The 23,050-nt window shown below is 44.1% G+C and overlaps 1 protein-coding gene across 6 annotated transcripts in view; it reads left to right on the top strand.

The window, feature by feature from the left end:
* The window catches only part of LOC139566989 (signal-induced proliferation-associated 1-like protein 2), a 96,636-nt gene that overhangs the window by 71,178 nt on the left and 2,408 nt on the right, over nucleotides 1–23,050 (top strand). For 3 of the 6 annotated variants that reach the window (XM_071388397.1, XM_071388391.1, XM_071388392.1), the window contains exons 12-20: nucleotides 1,815–1,912; nucleotides 2,528–2,625; nucleotides 4,327–4,745; nucleotides 8,061–8,285; nucleotides 12,435–12,540; nucleotides 13,494–13,737; nucleotides 15,549–15,680; nucleotides 20,264–20,326; nucleotides 22,142–22,262. In XM_071388397.1, coding sequence (XP_071244498.1) covers nucleotides 1,815–1,912; nucleotides 2,528–2,625; nucleotides 4,327–4,745; nucleotides 8,061–8,285; nucleotides 12,435–12,540; nucleotides 13,494–13,737; nucleotides 15,549–15,680; nucleotides 20,264–20,326; nucleotides 22,142–22,262 — 1,506 coding nt within the window. The remainder of the gene's footprint in view (nucleotides 1–1,814; nucleotides 1,913–2,527; nucleotides 2,626–4,326; nucleotides 4,746–8,060; nucleotides 8,286–12,434; nucleotides 12,541–13,493; nucleotides 13,738–15,548; nucleotides 15,681–20,263; nucleotides 20,327–22,141; nucleotides 22,263–23,050) is intronic. The other 3 variants (XM_071388393.1, XM_071388396.1, XM_071388395.1) reach the window with 3 other exon arrangements.

The following is a 23,050-nucleotide window of genomic DNA, read 5'->3' on the forward strand; positions in this document are numbered from 1 at the left end:
GAATACAATTATATTCAAATACTGTAGCTGCGCCTGATGTAGCTTGTCTGGGGCAATCGTGCCAATGAAATAGTACCAAAAGTGGAAACCCCGCCCACTTATCTGTTTAAAGGGATAGTTTTTATTGGATGTTTACGTTTCTCAAAATAATCAGGTCCATATTTGATGGCATCTGTTGTGTGTCCCGGTTACAGATAGGCCTACAGATATGAGCATTAGGAGAAATCTACAGACCCCGAGCACAAATAAATGGTAGAGATGGCTGTCATCTAATAAAATGCATTTAGGGGCTTTTCTTTGCTTCTAGATTAGATCAACTTTATTATCCCAACGGGGGGAAATTCATTTGGTTACGTGCTTAAAAAGACAATGTACATAATATATAGAAACACAGAATAATGCACAATTAAAATTCATATGAATAGTGCTACAGGCTAGATATTTACATCGAAGGTTCAATCCATATTTACACTCCTTTAAACCAGACTATTCCCTCCTGTGTATACTGTAGATGGCACATAATCTTTAGAGAAAGAGGACTATAATAATACTATGATCATTTAGCATTTTTTTTTATCCAAAGAATTTTCATAACTGTTCAGCATTCACAGTGACTCATACTGCATATGAATCAATCAAATTCAATCACATTTATTTTAAAAGCCCTTTATCCCTCAGTTGTTGTCACAAAATACTTTACAGATACTCAGCCTAAAACACCAAAGACCAAACAATGCAGGAGCATCAGTGTAGTGTTTATTTTCACTACATCGGCTCATATATTCAGCATTGTGTATATATTCAATACAGTGACCCATACATTCAGTATATGTAGTGGGACCAGTTGTGTCATATGATAGGCCGTCTGCTCTATCTAGGACAGAACAATACCGTTACTACCCCCCCATCCTGGTTCTTCCAGGACCCCCCATTCCTTGACCTTCGGCAGTCCAGACCAGGTTATAGGCGCCGGGCCAGAGGCCCCAGCCGGACCCTGGCTCTCAGGTTATAAGGCATTCCTTCAATATCCCCACAGCATCCGTTGTGGAAATGTGTCCGGGCAGCCGCAGCTTAACGGATACTGTTACACACCAAGGGAAAGGTTTGAAATAGCTCCGTGCGACGAGCCAAGTGGTGAGAAACAGTGAAACAATGGCCAGTGGTGTGAAAAGCAGGAAGTGGGGTTGATAAGTATTACAATGCACTTAAAAGGTTCCAATGCAAAGCAATGGCAAAGCATTGAGGATGCTGTGGGAGAAGACTATAATTTGAACACATTTTCTCAATTGTAATGTTTGGGAGCCATGATATGCTGGTTAGCATTCTCTTTTCTCTTTGAGGCCTGAGTTTAGGACAACAATTCTCATTTGACAAAATTATTGCATTGAAAGTTGATACAGTTGTGATTAGGTAAGGCATGGGTAGGCAACCCTGTTCTTGGAGTGCCGCAGGATTTTGCTCCGATTAGGTACCACACCTTACCAACTGAGGTAATTGGTCAGTTAAATGATTGTCTAAATGCATAACACCTGGTCATCCAGGTAGGTTAAATCAAAAACATTTGAAGTGCCTACGTCACTCCAGGACAAGGGTTGCCAACCCTTGTGATAAGAACTGGCAGCTCGACATTGGATCATTCAGGTACGGGGTCAGTTAACTGTGAGTTTGTTTGGGGGGGGGAATGGCTGACCTGATTTGTCTTCATGGTTAGAATGTTCAGCAAAGACGTCATATCTTTCCTCCCACTTTTGAAGATTTAAACCAGTTTGCTGATACCGCTAGCTTTGTCATATCCGTCTCTCGTGCACCTGTAGATGCCAGTCCCCTGCACTGCTCCTGGACCAGCCGAGCGACAAGGAGGGAGAGGGCCGGAGAGAGAGGGAGCCCAAGCTGGAGAGGACCAGATCTGCAGGTATGAGTTACCCTTCTTCATCACCAGCACCATCATAAGCATCATGTTTCACCAATACCATTTTCATCATCATTATCAACTGTGCTACGACAGTGACTCACTCGCCTGTCAGTAGAAATGCACTTAGCGAAAAGGTCAGCTGGAGACAGACAAAACAGAAAGCAATATTAACTGTCATTCTTCCAGATTCAAGATTGTCATTCACATTAAGTGTTACCAAATGTGTCATGTTGTGATGTCAACAAATGACAAATGTGCTTTCATAGCCTGTAACATAAAATAGAATGACCAAATAACTGCCATTCCAATTCATTTTTTTGGCATTTCAGGAACTGCGTTGAAAAAATGCCAGTAATGGCAACTAGGGTCATATTCATTAGTTCACACTGTATCAAAAGGTTTTGAAATGGGAAAGGAAAACAGGCGTTTCTTATTGGACACATTCAGGTAGTCCCTCCCCACTTCAATCTGTTTGGTTCCTAGTGAATATATAATAGTTCCTGACGTCAACTCTGGTGAGCAGTATCGTAGAAATTGCAACACAAGTATTTTAATGAGAAAATTATATCAACAAAAAAATAAAAAATAACAAATTGTCTTATTCCTCTTTTGCAGAGGCCAAGTGGCACCATCCCTCCACGAAGATTCTGAGCACGAGGGAGAGAAGCCAGCCGAGACAAGGAGCAAAGGACTCCCCCGATAAATACCGACACGTGAGTACTCGTACTTGGAAAGAGTTATCCTGATGTTTATTGAGGGTTGCCAGGTTAACTTTGATTTTACGCTGTAATGCTTTTTTCTTTGGGTTAGCTTGTTGCGTCTATGTCACCTCATGCAATAGCCTACATTTTGAACATCAATGGACAGTATGTCTTGTAACACTGTTTCAGGACTAAATCAGGTAGTTGTAAGTAAACAAAGTAATTCATTAATCAATCATATGTTTCATTCGTTTCATATGAAAGCATTCATGTCATCCAATGACAGAACATCCTGGCCTTTCGATGACCGTTTCCCATAGGAGTCCCGCCAGTCAATAAAGGCTTTGGTAGACCTAACTATGCGCGCGCAGAGCACCTTATCCCCTACTAGCAAAGTGCATGGTCTTCGGTTTTGGACCGCAACACGACACCCTTGACAGATGGGTCATGATACCGTACGTATAGTCATCTGATCTTTAGGGTCACACCTAGATGTAGAGAACGGCTTGGTTACCCATACAGCCCCAAGCCTACACAGTGCGATGGTGTGTAGCGCTATGACTGCGGAGAACGAGGGCCCCCCCTCCTCTCGTCAGGTTGACTAGAACGGTCCTTGATGGATCAGGCCAGGAAAGGTCAGCTTACCCTTGTCGTTGATGACGTTTTTACTAACAGCAAACTGTCGCTTCGGGATTTATTATCCTGTAATACCCCCCCCCCCCCCCCCCCACCACCACCACCACCACCACTTAATTTTAAATACATGTAAATGTGTATTGAAAGTAATGGCGACGCATGGTGAATATCGATTCATGTGCGTTATTTATTTTCATTAATATTACTGTAAATGAGGAAGCATCCCAACAATTGGCCCTGGGAAAAATATTGCAATGTTTGAAGCTTGAGGGGATAAACAGAACGAGGGGTAGAATGTACTTGTCTCCCTATGCAGAGCGTATTAAAGTTTCATATGCCCTCCGAACCCATTTGGAAATGGCTCGGTTTATGGAGTTTTCAATTAATTGCAGCTTCAGGAATTATTTATTTTACTACGGTGTAGTTAAAATGGGACCCAAGTCGGCTATGAATATACCTCTCTTAACAGGAGTAGGAAGCTCAATGGCTGGATTGCTCTATTAAAGCAAAATGTGAATGGTTTAAAGTCCAAACCACATATAGTCTAGCAACAAGAAAAGTATGTTTTAAATTAAATGTAGTTTTGTTACACTAAAGGCCTGTGAAGTGGTATGTTGGTCATTTTCCCACACGACTTGTTGGATTAGATTAGGGTTAGGTGTATGGTAATTTACTGCTGTAAATACATTGTAACAACGAGTAAGTACAATAGTAAATTGTACCAAACATTTCCAGGGCCCCAATTTCATCATTCTCAAGTTAAGTGGTTAATACATTCTGAACCAGTGAATAAATCCACAATGTGTTTTTCCGCTTTTATCTAAGATATGATTGAATTGTGGTGTAAGGACACCGAGCCTCTGTACACTAGCTGCCGAATTCTTGTTTCCTCAATTCCTTTCAAAGGTCATTGGAGGTCGGAGGGCGAGGTCTTGGATCCTTTACTCCAATGCTCTTTGAGAGGAACTGAGAAAACAAGAATGGACGAAGCAAGGATTTAACCGCTAATTTTCAGACACAAATGAATGCTGCTAACCACTAACTATTGTTGTGTTTGATCTCCATCTCTTCTCCCAGTCCGGCTCCAGCCACTCCAGCAGCAACACGCTCTCCAGCAATGCCTCCAGCGGCAGCAGCGACGACAAGCGCTTCGGCTCTGGTGACCCCATGGACCCCGATGCCCTGGGCCTCATCTACATCAAGGGTGCATCTACCGACAGCGGCATCGACACGGCACCTTGCATGCCCCCGCCACCTCCCCCTCTACCCGGCTGCAGCGGAGGTGGTGTACCGGGGGTCTCGGCTGGCCGGCCAGTCCCCCAGAATGCCCGAGGGGAGCAGTGGGTGCTGGAGTACCACGGGACGGTGGGTTACCACGGAGCGGGGACGCCGGAAGGAGGATTGGCGTCACAAGGCTACAGCACCCAGGCCACTTCGGCTGGGCACGTAACGGACGGGAGCCTGGGCGACCTGAGTGAGATTTCCTCCATGTCCAGGTAAGGTGTAGCTCCAAAATAAAGATCTAGGATCAGCTTCCACTCTCCCAATCCATTAGTGGGGAAACCGCAAAACTGACCCATGATCAGTGTCTAGTGGCAACATCACCCTACACCAAGAGGCTGACTGGATCCCTTTTATCTGACCAATGACCAGCGCTTGAATTGTTGGCAACAACTCACCGATCCGCGGTACCAGCATCTGACATGTTATTCTGCTTGATCATCAGCACCTCTTGTAGAATATTCACTCTAAAATTAACCCTGGTACTGAAAAATGTAAATCAGTACTGGTACCTTTTTCATTCCAATGACACATCATCAGGCTAAGTAATGTGAGGTCAAACTGCCCATGTTTTCAATGTCTGTCATTATTGGATGTGAGTTATTTTTGCTCTAGGCATGTACACATTACACATTGGCATGATGAGTAAGCAGGGACGGACTAGGACAAAAAAACGGCCCTGGACTTTGACGCAGACTGCCCCACCACAACCAGTCCTCGGATACTCCACTACACACGTACACACACCAGCCCCTAATACCACCACCTAGCTGCGTCACAGCTATTATACACTAATGCAGTACTATTTTCAGAGTGCTACAGAACACACACACGCTGTTAAAAGAGTTCTACAGAACATATACTGAATTGTCATGATTGAACAGCCTAGAATAAAGGTATAGTAGCTAGAATACTCAGTGAGACAGAGCGCTGGCTGGCTATTTTTTCAGAGAGGGCTGGCTGGCTTCACTCTGTCAAAGCAGTAGACAACACTACTACAGACAGCACAGTGAACCAGAAAAAGACACCCGAAATTTGGGTGTAAAGAGAATGGTAAGTAAGCAAGTTATAAAAAAAAATGTGCCCTGGCTACCTTATTGGACGAGCAGTTTTCTCAGCAGCTCACTTTCCTCTAGCTTAGCACAAACATTCAGTTCATCGTTGTTTTAGCTACAGATTATAAATAAAACAACAGGTTTAGTCAGAATTAATCATCATCAAATGTATAAATAAAAGGCAGCTGTGTCAAAGGCTGCCTTTTCAAGCATTTCACTACACCCGCAATAACATCCTCTAAATATGTGTATGCGACCAATAAAGTTTGATTTTGATTTGACTAATGTCAATTGTAGGGCTTCAAAAAAACATGTTGAATGTAATGTCAAAATGTAGAATTCCGCCTAAATATACATTCCCAAAAGTAATTATTTAGCATGAGTGCCATTAACAATAGCTAGTAATGCTGCTATACTCCAAGAAAGATAAAAAATTGCAACTTTCTGGTAAAAATAGCCGAGGTGTACTCACTTTTAAAGACACATAATAAAAATATGAAATCATATGTTGTAGTTCCTATTCAACAAAAGTTGAGGAATCGGGCTTGAAATTACAATGGCTGGCATGTACATTAATCAAGAAACTGGCTGGCTGGTATCATGTTACTGGTATAGTTAGTTAGCCTAGTTAGTTTGCCCAATATTGATGTTGCGTTATCCATGTCTCCCTCCCTGCCCTGGATCCCCATTGCCTAGCGCTTCGGCTAACACTGACTTTTGCTGGTGCTAGGCTCACAATCGTTAACTATGCTGTCGCTGTCCTCTTCTTCTGCTAGAACTCTTTGACCCGGCGCTGTGACATCCTCCTCGGAATGGGCTTACATGCACGTTGACGTTAGCATTGGCACTGTCCCTTAAACTTTCCGGCTCCACCTTTTGCGTGGTGGTGTTACTTTTCCATGTTGATTTGGGAGTTTTCCTAAGTGGACTTCTCTTGATAGATAGCTCTTCTCGTGAACGGGAGACCCTGCTCCCTCTAGTTTTTCCTGCACACTCTACTTGGTTCACTATCACTCCGACTCTCTGGTTCATTCGTACGCTGTCTGGGCTGTGTTCAGTGAAAGGAAATGTTTGGAACGTTGCAGATAGAAATGTAATAAATAGAGCTGACATGATTCTCTAGTGTTAGCCATTTCGGGTGCTCCAGATGGCCAGTCCATTACTGTGAGTAAGGCTAAATAGGTCATTGCTGTGCCTGCACAATAGATTGTTTTATTAATTCACATAGACACTGGGCACATCAACATCGATAATGGCGCCGCTAAAGTAGCCAGCTAACCTACTTAGCCAGCGACTAAGCAAAAACCACCGTAGTCATCATCACAATCTCCCCACCAGATTCCCAATCCATTATTCTCGCACGTCCTCTCCGAGCTTGTGCACAGTAGCCTAGAGTCAAGGTTACCTTTCCAACATTTCATGTCCTTCATTTTTGGATCAGACCGAACGAAACGGAGTAGACCGTTTCCTGCCCAACTCTGCAGTTTCCTGCTGGGCCAGGCTGAGTACCTCCATGTTGGGGTCAGGTAGGACCAGATATAGTCTTCATTTTCATGCTGTGCCAGGCTGAGTGGGGACATCAGGTTCTCCATTTTAAGTCAGACTGGATGAGCCAAAGTGCAGTTTCCTACCGGACTAAAAGTAACCTCGTCCTCCGGCTATTGCGCCCAGCCTATATAATCCTGGGATATCGACCACTCTAAATTGGCCTTAATGGGAGTGGCCATAGAATTCTATGGGAGTGCTCTACTGAGTAAAGTATTTGTAATTACATTTTAGCGAATCACCTGACTGCGAGGCGTGGCTCTGTGCTAGCATACGGGGGATAGTGAAGGGGAAAGCGTTCTGGGAGATGATTGGTTGGTAGATTAAGCCTATTTAAACCAATGCCTGCGCTGGGAGTTTCTCCAGCCTCTCTGTATTGTCTAACAAAGGCTACGTTTGACGCGTTGGTCCACCAGACTCTTTGTGCATTTGGGGCGAAAGTGTCTGGGAACAAGATTATGCTAAAAGGTTGACGACCGGTCCTCCATGTTGTGGCAGGCTCACTGTGGCCATGGCATGATCCTGCCTCCCCCCGCAGTGGGCACAATGCAGCATTTAATGAGGTGTGACACATTTGCCCTTCGCTGCCAGCGGCAACAGTGCAGTGTCATCATGCCCCAATTCGTATCACTATGTTGTCCGCATAGGCAGGGTTGGCATGAATTCTGCTGAAGTAGGCTAGTGGAGTCATAGGAGTTAGGATCAAAACCTGCTCCGAGAACCACACAGAGCCCATTGTGAGGAGAACCACTGATATGGGTAGCAGGGTTTGGGTCAGTTCAATTCAGGAGGCAGAATTATCCCTCCTGATTATCCCCTGACTTTACTGATCTAAAATGGACTGACCCCAAACCCCAGATTTTTGGTAGCCACTCATATTTGACGTAATTGGCCAACTGTGATCACATGTTTCTGTCTCGGTTTTCCTAGTGGCTCACGGCACTCAGGCAGCCCCTCGGAACGTGGTCCTAAGACCTCCACCTCGGTCGACTCCTCCAAAGTCTACATCGTCTCCTCCGGCAGCACGGTGACAGGGGTGGGGCTTAATGATCCCATCCACGCCCGCCAATCACCAGGCAAAGAGTATCTGATTGGCTGGAAGAAAGCCGTGGATGGCTCTCCAATGGAGGATCTGGGCAGGCCAAAAGACTACGGGTGAGTAAATAAGCAGTGTTTTGTGGGGTTGTATTCTTACTTGGACATGTAACTTGCTCCTAGAGCGCTGTCTGTATGCTCTATAGCATCATAATAGTTGCCAGTGCCACACGTCAGTCTGGGAGGGAGAAAAATGATAAGTTTTCAGGCTCGACTCTACGTAACCCGTTGAAACAAACCCCATCGTCCTATTTTAATAAAGAAGCCACAAGTGCGTACGCGTGTCAACTTTACTAGTACTTTCCTGCTAACCTTTGGCCAGGTTGACGGTCTTTCTTGGTTAAGTTAACTGAACTGGAAAAAAGATGGCGAGCTGACAAAAACTGCCTGCTTTGGTGTTGTTGAAAAGGTGCCATACTGCCATACTAACCAAAGGCCCCCATTTTAGGCAGGTTCTGATCAAAGGGGACAGCCACATTAAAAGTAACCTCTGATTACTTGATGCTCTGACAGAATCCTCTTGACACATGTCCCATCTTATTGATAAGTAGGAGTTGAAGCATTGTCCTCTAGTACGGTCTCTCATTTAGCTAGTTTCAAGTGTCCATCGGCTAGTGCGACCTTTTCTGATATTTTCCGTTCACAAAACAGCCTTCGTAGTGGGCAAAGTGGCCCTAAAAATAAACATATCATTTTAGATGGGACTGTACATAGATAATACAAAACTAGTGTGGATTGCTGCAGCTACACTACATTAAAAAACATATGTGGGCACCTGCTTGTCGAACATCTCATTCCAAAATCATGGGCATTAATATGGAGTTGGTCCCCCCTTTGCTGCTATAACAGCCTCCACTCTTCTGGGAAGGCTTTCCACTAGATGTTGGAACATTGCTGCGGAGACTTGCTTCCATGCAGCCACGATCATTAGTGAGATTGGGCACGGATTTTGGGGGATTAGGTCTGGCTCGCAGTCGGCGTCCCAATTCATCGCACAGGTGTTCGACGGGGTTGAGGTCAGGGCTTTGTGCAGGCCAGTTAAGTTTTTCCACACCGATCTCGATAAACCATTTCTCTATGGGCCTCGCTTTGTGCACGGGGGCATTGTCATGATGAAACAGGAAAGGGCCTTCCCCAAACTGTTGCCACAAAGTTGGAAGCACAGAATCGTCTGGAATGTCATTATATGCTGTAGCGTTAAGATTTCCCTTCACTGGAACTAAGGCGTTTAGCCTGAACCATGAAAAACAGCCCCAGACCATTATTCCTCCTCCACAAACTTTACAGTTGGCTCTATGCATTGGGGGCAGGTAGCGTTGTCCTGGCATCTACCAAACCCAGATTTGTCCGTCGGACTGCTAGATGGTGAAGCATGATTAATCTAGAACATGTTTCCCCGCGAGCATAGCTTCCATCAATGTAATTGTCTGCATCATTTCTCATGCATTTTTTTGGACTATTTTCTACATTGTAGAATAATAGTGAAGACATCAAAACTATGACATAACACATATGGAATCATGTAATAACCAAAAAAGTGTTAAACAAATCAAAATATATTTTAAATGTGAGATTCTTCAAAGTACCCACCCTACACCTTGATGACAGCTTTGCACTTCAAGAGGTAGTCACCTGGAATGCATTTCAATTAACAGGTGTGCCTTGTTGAAAGTTAATTTATGGAATTAACTGTAATGAACTTATCCTCTGCAGCAGAGGTAACTCTGGGTCTTCCTTTCCTGTGGCGGTCCTCATGAGAGCCAATTTCATCATAGCGCTTGATGGTTTTTGCGACTGCACTTGAAGACACTCTCGAAGTTCTTGAAATGTTCCTCATTGACTGACCTTCATGTCTTAAAGTAAAGATGGACTGTTTCACTATGCTTATTTGAGCTGTTCTTGCCATAATATGGATTTGGTCTTTTACCAAATAGGGCAATCTTCTGTATACCAACGCTACCTGGTCACAACACAACTGATTGTCTCAAACGCATTAAGAAGGAAAGAAATTCCACGTCCGTCGGTGAAGCGTGAGTCATCATTCCAGAGAAAGCATTTCCACTGCTGCAGAGTCCAATGGCGGTGAGCTTTACACCACTCCTGCCGACGCTTTGCATTGTGCATGGTGATCTTAGGCTTGTGTGCGTCTGCTTGGCCATGGGAACCCATTTTATGAAGCTCCAGAAAACCGTTCTTGTGCTGATGTTTCATCCAGAGGCAGTTTGGAGCTCGGTAGGGAGTGTTGCAACCGAGGTTTCAGCACTCGGCGGTCCCCTTCTGTGAGCTTGTGTGGCCTACCACTTCGGCTGAGCCGATGTTGCTCCTAGACGTTTCCACTTCACAATAACAGCACTTACAGTAGACCGGGGCAGCTCTAGCAGGGAAGACATTTGACATCCTATGATGAAAGTTACTGAGCTCTTCAGTAAATGGCTCTTCAGCCAATCTACTGCCAATGTTTGTCTATGGAGATTGCGCGGTTGTGTGCTACATTTTTATACACCTGTCAGCAACGACTTTGCTGAAATAGCCGAATCCACTCATTTAAAATGGTGAGTGACCACATACTTTTGTGTATATATAGTGTAGAAGTAGCATTCGTGGACAGTTGTCATTCTTTTGTTGTTATATTAAATCATGGCATGACAGGTTTCATTGTAATGTTTATGATTGGTGGAGGTTAACAAGAGTAGAGCAGTATTTTCATCACCACTTTACATTGGCCTTATTCCAAGGTAACTATTATGTAATTAGTTTGTACTATGTATGCAAGAACAAGTAGTTAGTGTACTTACCCCTGTACAGAAACAATTAACACAAAAGTAACAGGTTTATAACATAGTCTGCTTGATAAGGCCAATGTTATTTGAGGTATGACCATATATAGCATAACAATTTTGACCGCAATATGCTTGCATATCAGCCATGTATACAGCTTTTGTTTACATCTCAATGTACATTACCATTATTTCCCTCCTTTTTTCACTTGGGGTTTTCTACATCAGTGGAATGGAAGGCGTATTGTCTTTCCTACTAAAGACTCTAACACTGAGATCCAGGTACACTAGCTTTTACGGAAGCCTGGTTGGTTCAATAAACCTCTTACGTGTGCTTTATTTTACAGTCCACTATTTACTTTGTATTTTACTAAAAAATGACATTGTAAAATTGAGATTATATAATATGTAAAATTGAGATTATATCATATTTACCCGTTTCTTGAGATTAAAATCACCATTTGGTTGTGTGGAAGTCTAAGTTAAGTGCGTAATTTCTTAATAAATATTGGACAGAGCCCGGTTGAAATGGGCTGGTAAAATAAATCGACCCACTTTGTCATTCGCATGGTGTCTGTACACAATGCAAACTGTGCCTTCCGTGACACCCGACCCCCACTCTGTGTGTTTACCTGGAAACTGCAACTCCCCAAACTAGATGCCCTCCAGTTGAAGAACTGTGATTGACTGGTTCCGAACAGCATATTGTAATAAATTACTCCCCCTGTGTGTGTGTGTGTGTGTGTGTGTGTGTGTGTGTGTGTGTGTGTGTGTGTGTGTGTGTGTGTGTGTGTGTGTGTGTGTTTGTGTGTGTGTGTTGATATTCCACTTTCAGTAACCCTTTACAGTAGTTCTGGTAGTATACTTATTTCTTATGACCTTGTTTTATTATTTTCTCCTTCCCAAGAGCAGTGTAATGTGCTGCCTGGTCTTACTTTTGATAGCTTTTATGCTTCTATATATGTCTTACTCTCCCACACGTGTCACTATGCCCCCTCTACCTCACCTTTGTGGGCAAATTACCCCCTATTCCACATGTAGTGCACTGCTTTTGACCAGGCATTGGGTGTTATTTTAGACACATGTTCTTTGTTCAGGAGAGACTGCCTTCCCACCTACCCTTGTACAATAGCTTTCACAAGAAACTTCAATGAAACTGTTAAGCTTGTCTCTAATGCAGCTCTCTTACCTTTTTTTTTGCCCCCAATATACACCCTCTCTCTGCCTGTTTCTCATCCCGACCTCTTTCTTCCCTCCTTTCTCCACCTCACTTTCTCTCTCTACCCTCACTTTCTCGTTACATTCTCTACCTTACCATCGTTCTTCATTTATCCCTTTTTCACTCATCTCAATCTCTTTTCTCTCTTCCGCCTGTTCGTCTTCCCCTCCCTCCCTCTCTCCATTGCATCCCCCATCCTCCCCTGGGGAGCAGGCTGCGGGCCATGCTGGGTGCAGACAGCCAGCCCAGCCTGACCAGAGAGGACTTCCTGAAGATGATGCTGCCCGACAGTTCCCCTGGGGAGGGGGGGCGTGGCAAGGTGAGCCCCTGCTCCCGCGAGTTTTTCTCCACACACTACTCTGTTCACTATCACTCCGACTCCGTGGTTCATTCGTACGCTGTCTGGGCTGTGTTCAGTGAAAGGAAATGTTTGAACGTCGCAGATAGAAATGTAATAAATAGAGCTGACAGCATTATCTAGTGTCGTGTTAGCCATTTCCTCCCCTGACAATGAGTGTCTTGCTTTAATTTCCTTCAGTCGGCTCCTTCCTCCGCTCGACATAATCCATTCAGATTGCTTGTGATATTAAAAATCAAGGCCGCCGCCGTTTTCAAATGAACTGAAATGACAACCAAGTGGGATTATAAGGCGCCAGACTTGGGCTAACCTTTTGTCGAGCACAGCTTCCCTCCGCCTGTCGAAAGGTTAATTTAGACATCTACCGTTCAATACCACCGGCCTAGCGTCAGGAAAAAGCCCCACCACTTGATGTAAAGGCTCTTGGGTAATTAGAAGAAGACAATGTGGCCAGGAAACAAGGGTGGAGGTAGAATGGGAAGGGGTTGATACAAATGGATTTGATCTGGGAGCTAGCAAGCTGCTCTTCAGTCCTCTTTGTTCACTGATTGAGAAATACATCACAGGAAAATGGCTGCCAGCAACATAATAGTCAATAGTCTTGACATATCCTCCTGTAATAAATGGAAGATTATTGTCTGATGCCCTGAATTGATACCAACTACTATGCGCAGGGAAGCTATCGTCAGATAATTGAGGGGAAATTATCGGCTCTCATTTTTGGCACTGTGGTAGACCGAAGTTACTGTTTAGCCAATTTTGTGGAAGATTCAGGCAGTTTTTTTCCTAGTTTAGCACTACCAGCTGGAGCTTGAATCACCCCTTCCGCGGTGCAGCCCTCCGAGATGTAAAATGTCTCAGGATTTTCAGTCACCCTTTTTCCCCTCCCTCATTTTCTCCATCCCTTCCCGCAGAGTCTGACTGGTCCTGGCGGCCTGCCCATGTCCCCACGGAGGTCCCTGTACCGGACCCTGTCGGACGAGAGCCTGTGCAGCAGCTACAGGAAAACCCTGTCCCTGGTCAACTCTCGGAGCTCTCTCCTGGACCAGGCCCTGCCCAACGATATATATCTGTTCAGCACCCCCACTGAGCCCTACCCCAGCACCCTGCCACCTCGCATGAACCTCGGCCACAGCCACGGGGCGCCGCTACACAAGAGTGAGTGTCTGCCCGTTTAGGGTAGGGGGGGTGGCGTAGTCTCTCTCGCTAGCTAGGTCTTGTCAGTTGTGAAAACAGAATGTAATAGAACAGATAGATAATATATACTTTATATCTAGGGATGGCCAACCTTTCTCCTGGAGAGCTACAGGATGTATACTTTTTCTTCCAGCCCTGCTCTAACCCACCATATTCAGCTCATACCTTTTTTTACAAGGCCCCTTTTACCTTAAAATCGAAATATGCCAAACTGTATAGTCAGTGTAAAAGTACCAAAGTTTGTCCTACATTTTATTATATGTTAGGGAAACCTTGGAGTACATTTCATTGATTCAGACAGTCAATTAGGAATGGAACACATGTTACGAAATCATTAATGTATCTGCCAAAGATGGAACGCAAACGAGGCAAATGGACAAACGCATTAAATGGACAGTGGACAGCTGCATTCACCTACTCCTGAAAAGCACTTAAAGGCCTACTCTGTGATATTTACAGCCACTTTTATATTTCTCCAGACTCATTCCTCAGCTTAGTAGTAAACAAAGTGGCAGGGCAGCCATTTTGATTTTCAAATGAAGGCCATAGAAATAAAAAAAGATCTAACTGCGAGCTCATTGTGGTCAATTAAATACAAACGCCCTTGCCAGTCTGAAGCTGAACTTTACGAGACCCGTTGTAAAAGCTACCAGCGTATGCCACTTTCAATTTCCCATCTGTCTTATGCAAACCTATTTTAAAAAGTTTACTCTGTTTATAAGAAACACAGCAAGATATTGGATATTTTCCACTGGGAAAAACATCCCAGTATGTGCTCATTGAGTATGCAAGATATTAACCCTTTCACTGTCGGTCCTGCTTGCGTTCTTTGTTGAAACATTCTAACCACTTGTTGTATTTCACAATGACACACAGGGGCTGAATACCCCCCCCCCCCCCCCCACCTTGGAGGGTGGAGGTTGTGTGTGTGTGGATATGTGATTGCTGTGTCTTATTCAGATCACCTTAACTCTAGGGGGGGGGGGGGGCTGCTGTCTGGGATCAGAAACCATAATTAAGCATCATGAATCTCCAGCTGTGTGTGAGATTAAGGTGCGTATGTGAGGTTTTTATGCACACATTTGTATGCCTAGGTTTGTGTGAGTCTGTTCGCCAAAGCTGACCCCTGTGGATGTCCCCTAGATGCAGGTTAATTGTCTGTCTGGCGGGAGGAAGCTCCCCCTTTCGTCTCCGTCCTCTAATCAGCTTTCAACAGCAGACTGTGACATAGTTTTTTTTAGTAACCGTGTTCTTGGCAGTTTTCCAAGCAGGAGTGCAATTTGAGTATGTAATTGTTTAGCATTTTCTAACATTTTGGATGGGGGTTTGTCTCGCACGGTCAATTTGGTGCAAATTGAACAGGCTGAATTGTATTTGCTTCAAGGGGAATTCCAGATGTCTCTAAAAAAAAATACCTCTGCGAGATGTTTGTCTTACGCTTTGGTGGAAAGTGCCCGTCTTTCATTCGTTAAGAGTACCATCTTATTTAAACTCTATTTGTGTTTTTACTGACTTTGAAACCCCAAAACCCTGAAATGACTTTGGAAATCTGCAAGCCGTTTGGGCTTAACATGGGAGCAGGTGTTCCAAGTGGAGAATGGATGAGCACTGATGTCTAATTATCAGTAGACAGGAGGGAGAGGCGGAAGGTGGAAGGAGGGAGAGGCGGGAGAGGGAGAGGCGGGAGAGGCGGAAGGAGGGAGAGGGAGAGAGAACCAAATTGGTGAGCTTGTCAGTCACTTATCTAAACCCGAAATGTCTCATCTCTACAGATGAGCTGTGGTTCTCTGACAGCTCCCTGGCCGACCGCTGCAAAATGGCTGATGGCAGTCTGATGCCCCTCCCGGAAGCAGTGTCTGGCCTGGACTGGTCCCATCTTGTTGATGCCGCAAGGGCTTTTGAAGGTAAGGACAACGTCTCGATTCATCATACTCCCGCATGGCATTAAACAAAACTGGGTGCTTATTCACTGTTTGACCTTTTGATGCTTCCAAAAGCTTACCCAGCTAACAATTAACATTGCCTAGAACAGTATGGAATGTTTTTTTGTCGGGTACCCATTTGGTTGTGATGTGAGAACATCAGAAGGGGAATCTTCACATTTGTTGGGAAATGATACGTTTGAGCAATGTCAGAAGGAAAATATCCCTTTGGACAGACTTTCTTAAAGCACTTAAAAGCTGGACCAACAAAGGTTATGGGAATGTTATCCGCTAACCTACCAGAAATGTTCTGGGAATGCTAGCTAGGTGTAAGTGGTACCTGATTAACATTTGCTGCTACCAAGGTTCTTCCTGTCAGGTGTCATATTGTCAAAGGCTGTCAAATCTTTTGTCCCTAGTTCTCATCAGGCTTTCACCCTTTTGTTCACTCAGTATTTGTATTTATTATGGATCCCCATTAGCTGCTGCCAACAATTCCTGGCCTTTATTCAGTGTCTAAATCGAACTGTTTTCCCCCCCCCACTCTGGTCAATTTAGGTACCGTATTTAATTTGGCGTGAAATTCAAAGTGCGAAAAGACCATTGTTTTTCTTTTCTCTTAATGTTCAGATGTGATTTCATTGTCCGTCATCCAGTTAAAGTCTGCCAAATTCATTTGCTGAAGCGACTTGACATGAATTACAATTGACCCCCCAATATCATCTTGACCCAGTCAAAATCTTCAGTCTCTCCCATTGTCTGTGTCTACCTTGAACTCAGTCTGTCTACCTCGAGGTGCTAATTAGCAGGAAGTGGAAAGAGAGAGTATTTGGGGACTTGAGAAGCGAACCATTTTGCCAATTCGCGCCGTAATTGCACCTCTTGCTTGCACACGTTCTCTGGCAATTATAGCTTCGCTACCTCGTCCAACTGTGTTTCTGGTCATCTGGAATTACAGGGTGATGTACTCACAATGTTTTTTTTCCCTTCCTGCAAATGCCTTCTGCTTCCTTCATGACCAACAGATGTTTATAGACTGGATAGGTTGGACCCGTTGACCACATTTTTTTTCACCCTGAGCAACGAGGGGTGGGGCCGGGGACTCCATTGATTAGCATCGGGCTGCACAGCAGCCTTCGATTTGTATAGAAGTCAACAACAGAGAAAAGAAGGGGGAACTCATTTTCTTGGAGAGTCGCGGGAGTACTGACCCTGGCATTATTATGCCGTGTCGTTTAATTGGCTTGTGTTTTGTGTCGCTCGCCGTGTGCTCTCAAGGCAGTGTTGCTAAGCACGCAGAAACTCGAGCAGGCTAGCCCTCATTAGCATGCCGTGGGGGAAAAGGGCGGGGTGAGCATTAGTAGCAACAAGCGAGCATTATTTATGTTACCGTAGACCCACGCATACTAGAACAGGACAAATGGTTCACAGTCAAGAGGGCAGCAGAACAGACACAACACAGACATTCCTCTCTCCCTTGCGCGTCTCATTCTTCGGTTGTGATTCATATTTATCTTCAACCGTTTGTCTTCCATGTTGAGCGTTACAGAAAGAATGTCGTGGGATGTTTTTAGTTGTTTCCAACTCACTAGTCTTTTTAAGGAAAAGGAATATCTGGCTCTGTTCTATATCTCTCTCTTTTACTTCCCCCCTTTGCCCTCTTGTGTTCTACTATGATAATCACTTCACCTGTGATTTACTTCAGTCAATGTTAAGCCAATGTTGAGACTGTCAATTAGAACGGAGTGATTGTTAAAAGGAAGAAAGAGGGACGTGTAATTATGGGTGAGGTTTTCAAAGCCTCAGTCTCTCGCTTGGCTCTCAGAAGCAACTTCAGTGAGACACGTATCTTTAGTGAGAACCACTTTCATCTCTCTTCCCTCTCGCAATTCCCTTTTTCTCTCTCCCCTCTTCTCACTCCTGAGCGAGGACAATCTTAGCGAGAGCAGCTCCCATCCCTTTCCCCTTCTCCCTGTCTGTCCTCAAATACCACATTCCAAATCCACGTCACCTCTCAACACCATCCCAATATTGAGAAGACAGATGCAGGTGGGGGATGGTTGGTGCTGCCCTTTCGCAAGAAACTTAACCTCACTTTCCTCAACCTCACTTTACCCGGCTTTCTAAATTGATATGTGATGCCCACTCGGACATCTTCTAGGCTATTCTGACTTCTCACAAGCTTAGTCTGTTTTTTCTTGTCTTCTTCCCTACCCAGAATTGTCCTATGCTCTCTATCTGGAAGGTATCAATAGTGTACTGCGCCATGTCAGTTACTAAGGAAGGGTACTGGCTTCTAGTGTTTCTCCACTCGGCAACCCATCTGACTGCACTTTATCGTTCTAGCCCAGTGCTAATGCGCTTGATTCAACTTAGCCACGGGCTGTTTGAGTTGTTGACTAGTTGAATCGAGTGTGTTAGTTTTGGGCTAGAACAAAATGTGCAGTCATGTGGGTCTTTACAGCTGGAGTTGAGAATCACTGGCTTATAATGCCTTCTAAAATTGATTAAATTGTTTTTACCCCCTCATCAATCTACACACAATAGCCCATAATGACAAAGCAAAAGCAGGTTTAGACATTTTTGCAAATTTATTAAAATAATAACTATTATTTTTTTAATCACATTTACATAAGTATTCAGACCCATTACTCAGTATATTGTTGAACCACCTTTGGCAGCAGTTACAGCCTTGAGTCTTCTTCGATAAAATGCTACAATCTTGTCACACCTGTATTTGGGGAGCTTCTATCATTCTTCTCTGCAGATCCTCTCAAGCTCTGTCAGGTTGGATAGGGAGCATTGCTGCACAGCTATTTTCAGGTCTCAGGTCTCTCCAGAGATGTTCGAGATGTTCGCGTTCAAGTCCGGGCTCTGGCAGGGCCACTCAAGAACATGCAGAGACTTGTCCTGGAACCACACCGGTGTTGTCTTGGCTGTGTGCTTAGGGTCATTGTCCTGTTGAAAGGTGAACCTTCGCCCCAGTCTGAGGTCCTGAGCGCTCTGGAGCAGGTTTTCATCAAGACTCTCTATGTACTTTGCTCCGTTCATCTTTCCCTCGATCCCGACTAGTCTCCCAGTCCCTGATGCTGAAAAACACCCCCACAGCATGATGCTGCCACCACCATGCTTCACCGTAGAGATGGTGCCAGGTTTCTTCCAGATGTGACGCTTGGCATTCAGGCCAAAGACCAGAGAATCTTGTTTCTCATGGTCCGAGAGTCCTTTAGGTGCCTTTTGGCAAACTCCAAGCAGGGTATCATGTGCCTTTAACTGAGGAGTGGCTTCCTTCTGGCCACTCTACTGTAAAGGCCTGATTGGTGGAGTACTGCAGAGATGGTTGTCCTTCTGGAAGGTTCTCCCATCTCCACAGAAGAGCTTTGTCAGAGTGACCTATCGGGTTCTTGGTCACATCCCTGACCCAGGCCCTTTTCCCCCGATTGCTCAATTTGACTGGGCGGCCAGCTCTAAGGATAGTCTTGGTGGTTCCAAACTTCTTCCATTTTAAGAATGATGAAGGCCACTGTGTTCTTGGGGACCTTCAATGCTGCAGAAATGTTTTTGTATCCTTCCCCAGATCTGTGCCTCGACACAATCCTGTCTTGGAGCTCTACGGATACTTCTTTCGACCTCATGGCTTGGTTTTTTTCTCTGCCATGCACTGTCAACTGTGGGACCTTTTATATAGACAGGTGTGTGCCTTTCCAAATCATTTCCAATCAATTGAATTTACCACAGGTGGACTCCAAGTTATAGAAACAGGATGCAACTGAGCTCAATTTCGAGTCTCATGGAAAAGAGTCTAAATACTTATGCAAATAAGGTATTTCTGTTTTTTTATTTTTAATACATTTGTGAAAATGTCTAAACCTGTTTTCACTTTGTCATTGTGGGCTATTGTGTGTAGATTGCTGAGTTTTTGTATCCATTTTAAAAGGCTGTAATGTAACAAAACGTGGAAAAAGTCAAGGGGTCTGAATACAGTCTGAAGGCACTGTATATTATACTGTGAGTGGGGCCTTAACTGTGTGAAATCTAGTTTGCTCTCATATTTAACCCCCCAGCCTGCTCGTGCAACCCTCTTCACCCACCGAGAGAGTGGATCCAGTTGTTATATACAGTGCAGTGAAAAAGTATTTGCCCCTTACTGATTTTCTCTATTTTTGCATATTGTTGATACTGAATCTTGAACCTTCATCTAATATTAGGTTTTTGTTGAAGATCTGATAACGTTCAGTATAAAAAAATATGCTAAAGTAGCGAAAATTAGAAAGTAGCTCCATTGCTTTTAGAATAGACTCTGGCAAAGTTTTAGGGATGGGCGCTAACCATAGCACCTCCACAGGATCCATCCTACTCTACATCACTCCCTATTAGTCATGCTCTCCACCTTCATGGTTGCAAGATTGGACTGCTTAAAAGGGCTGCACCAGAATGTGCCTTTCCTTAGAACATTGCTTTTGGAGCATTTAAGCTCTTCTGTAGGTTATTTGCACTGAAAGTGGACTGTACACAGTGCGGGTAGCTGAACTGTATCTGAGGGATGTGCTGTCTCCTGTTTTCAGGTCTGGAGCTCGACAAGGATGCCAGTCGTCTGGGTGATAAAGACTGTCCGAAAGACTCACTAGGTGACATGACATTTTGCTCAGCGAGGCGCTCTACTCTTCACTGGAATTCCTTGACTTTTACTACCACTAGTTAGTTACTGGCATTAGAGCTTCTTTCGCCTTTACTGCCGTTGGTGCTTTTGCTATTACTGCTATGGGACCTCCACAACTAGATTTAGTGTTGAAACCAAATCAAATGAGGGTTTTTACGAGCATTTCTGTAACACTACAGTAGCTACTACCACCACTGTACTTCTACCACCTTGTAGCCGCCTAATGCCTCTGCCTGGTGTTACCTCAACCACTTCTTCTGTTGTGATGTTTTCTCCCGCTAACGTTTGTTCCAGCCGAGCACTAACACGCCTGATTTAAACTGCTCTCCTCTTCCAATCTAGCGTTTCCCAGCAGTTCAGAACATTATTGAAGTCGAAATGTGTGTCATGGTATTTAAAGGTTCACTATGCAGAAATCGCTCCGCCATTTCCTGGTTGCTAAAGTTCTAATACTTTGACTAATTTCAGTTTGTGAGAAAACAAGCAAGTGGAGAGAATCATTGTACCAATGCTAAACTGCTGGGAAATGTATATTCCATAACCAAAAACATTGTACACTGAAGAAAAATGTGAAGTCTTGGTCCCATGTTTCATGTTTCATGAGCTGAAATAAAAGATCCCAGAAATGTTCCATACGCACAAAAAGTTTATTTCTCTCAAATTTTGTGCAAAGATGTGTTTACATCCATGTTAGTGAGCATTTCTCATTTGCCAAGATAATCCATCCACCTGATAGGTGTGGCATATCAAAAAGCTGATTAAACAGCATGATCATTACACAGGTGCACCTTGTGATGGGGTCAATAAAATGGCACTCTAAAATTACACAAAACAATGCCACAGATGTCTCAAGTTTTGAGGGACCATGTAATTGGCATGCTAACTTCAGGAATGTATACCAGAGAATAGAATGTTAATTTCTCTACCATAAGCCGCCTCCAACGTCGTCTTAGAGAATTTGGAAATACGTCCAACCAGCCTCACAACCGCAGACCATTTGTATGGCGTTGTGTGGGCAAGCGGTTTGCTGATATCAACGTTGTGAACAGAGTGCCCCATGGTGGCAGTGGGGTTATGGTATTGACAGGCATAAGCTACGGACAACCAACACCAAAGCATTTTATCAATGGCCATTTGAATGCACTGAGTGACCATTACGAGACCCTGAGGTCCATTGTTGTGCCATTCATCCTCCACCATCACCTCATGTTTCAGCATGATAACGCAAAGCCCCATGTCTGTTCACAATTCCTGGAAGCTGAAAATGTCCCAGTTCTTTCATGGCTTGCATACTCACCAGACATGTATGGGATGCTCTGGACCGGCGTGTACGACCGCGTGTTCCAGTTCCCGGCAATATCCAGCGACTTCACGCAACCATTGAAGAGGAATGGGAGAACATTCCACAGGCCACATTCGACCGCCTGATTAACTCTATGCGAAGGAGATGTGTCGCACTGCATGAGGCAAATGGGGGTCACACCAGATACCGACTGGTTTTCTGATCCACCCCTCTGCCTTTTTTGTGTCTGTGAAATCTATAGATTAGGACCTAATAATACATTTTTTTCAGTTGATTTCCTTATATGAAATGTAACTCAGTAAAATGTTTGAAATTGTTGAATGTTGCGTTTTATATTTTTGTTGACTATTTTCAGCCATTTGAAGCTGGTGTGCAAAACGAAACGTAAGAATGGGATGCATAGAAATAGAGCACATAGAACAGATCTACCCCCAAAAAGTTACATATTGCGGCTTTAATAGTAGTGTGTGTTTTCTTTAGCAGCGGACCAGGGTTCACTCTGCTCCATGTTGGATGTGGAGCAGGCCCAGCAGGCCATGGAGCTCTCCCGTGAGCTGAGTCGAAGGGTGGCTGCGTCGGAGGCTGCCGCTCTGGAGGCAGGGTAGGTGTACTGCGCCTTTGGGTGGGGGGCAGGCAGTTAAAGGAGCTTGACTTAGTAGAGAAGGGGATTTAGTTATTGAAGGTCTTACATATGTGTATGTTTAACACTACTTACTGACTGAATGCACTGACAATAGCATGAATCCTGAAATATTGTTCATCCTCCTCTAAAGGAATAACTTTTATGATCAAAAGATTCCGATTAAAGCCCCAGTGTAGTCAAACATGTGATTTATCCCTCTCTCTCTCTGTGTGTGTGTGTGTGTGTGTTTAAAAAACAATCACATTGTGGTTGGAGTAATACTGTGAAAAATCTGATAATGCCTTTCTAGTGTAAGAGCTTTTTGAAAGACTGCCTAAAATTTCAGCCTGTTTTGGTCGGATGGAGTTTTGGCCTGCCTGGTGTCAACACAAATTAGTTAATAGACCAATAAGAAAGAGTTCCAAACCTCTCTGCCAATAACAGCTCGTTTTCAGTTTTCTCCACCCCCCTCAGACCTCTCCCAGACAGTCCTAGCAGTCCTTCCTTGAAAAATTGCTCTTTGCTAAGAAGCTATTTTTGTTTATTTTTGACTATTTTAATTGAAAACAATCACAGTAATTGTTTACCAGAACATTTTATTTGGAGATAAAAACATCTGCATAGGACCTTTTAAAATGAACTAATAACTATAAACATTTTCATAAATGACCTTAAAGACAGAACATAACGAAGAGGTCCTGTCACGCCCTGACCATAGTTTGCGTTGTTTGTTTCTATGTTTTGTGTGGTCAGGGTGTGATATGAGT

Source organism: Salvelinus alpinus, unplaced genomic scaffold, assembly GCF_045679555.1.
Source record: "Salvelinus alpinus unplaced genomic scaffold, SLU_Salpinus.1 scaffold_40, whole genome shotgun sequence".
Classification (NCBI taxonomy): Eukaryota; Metazoa; Chordata; class Actinopteri; order Salmoniformes; family Salmonidae; genus Salvelinus; species Salvelinus alpinus.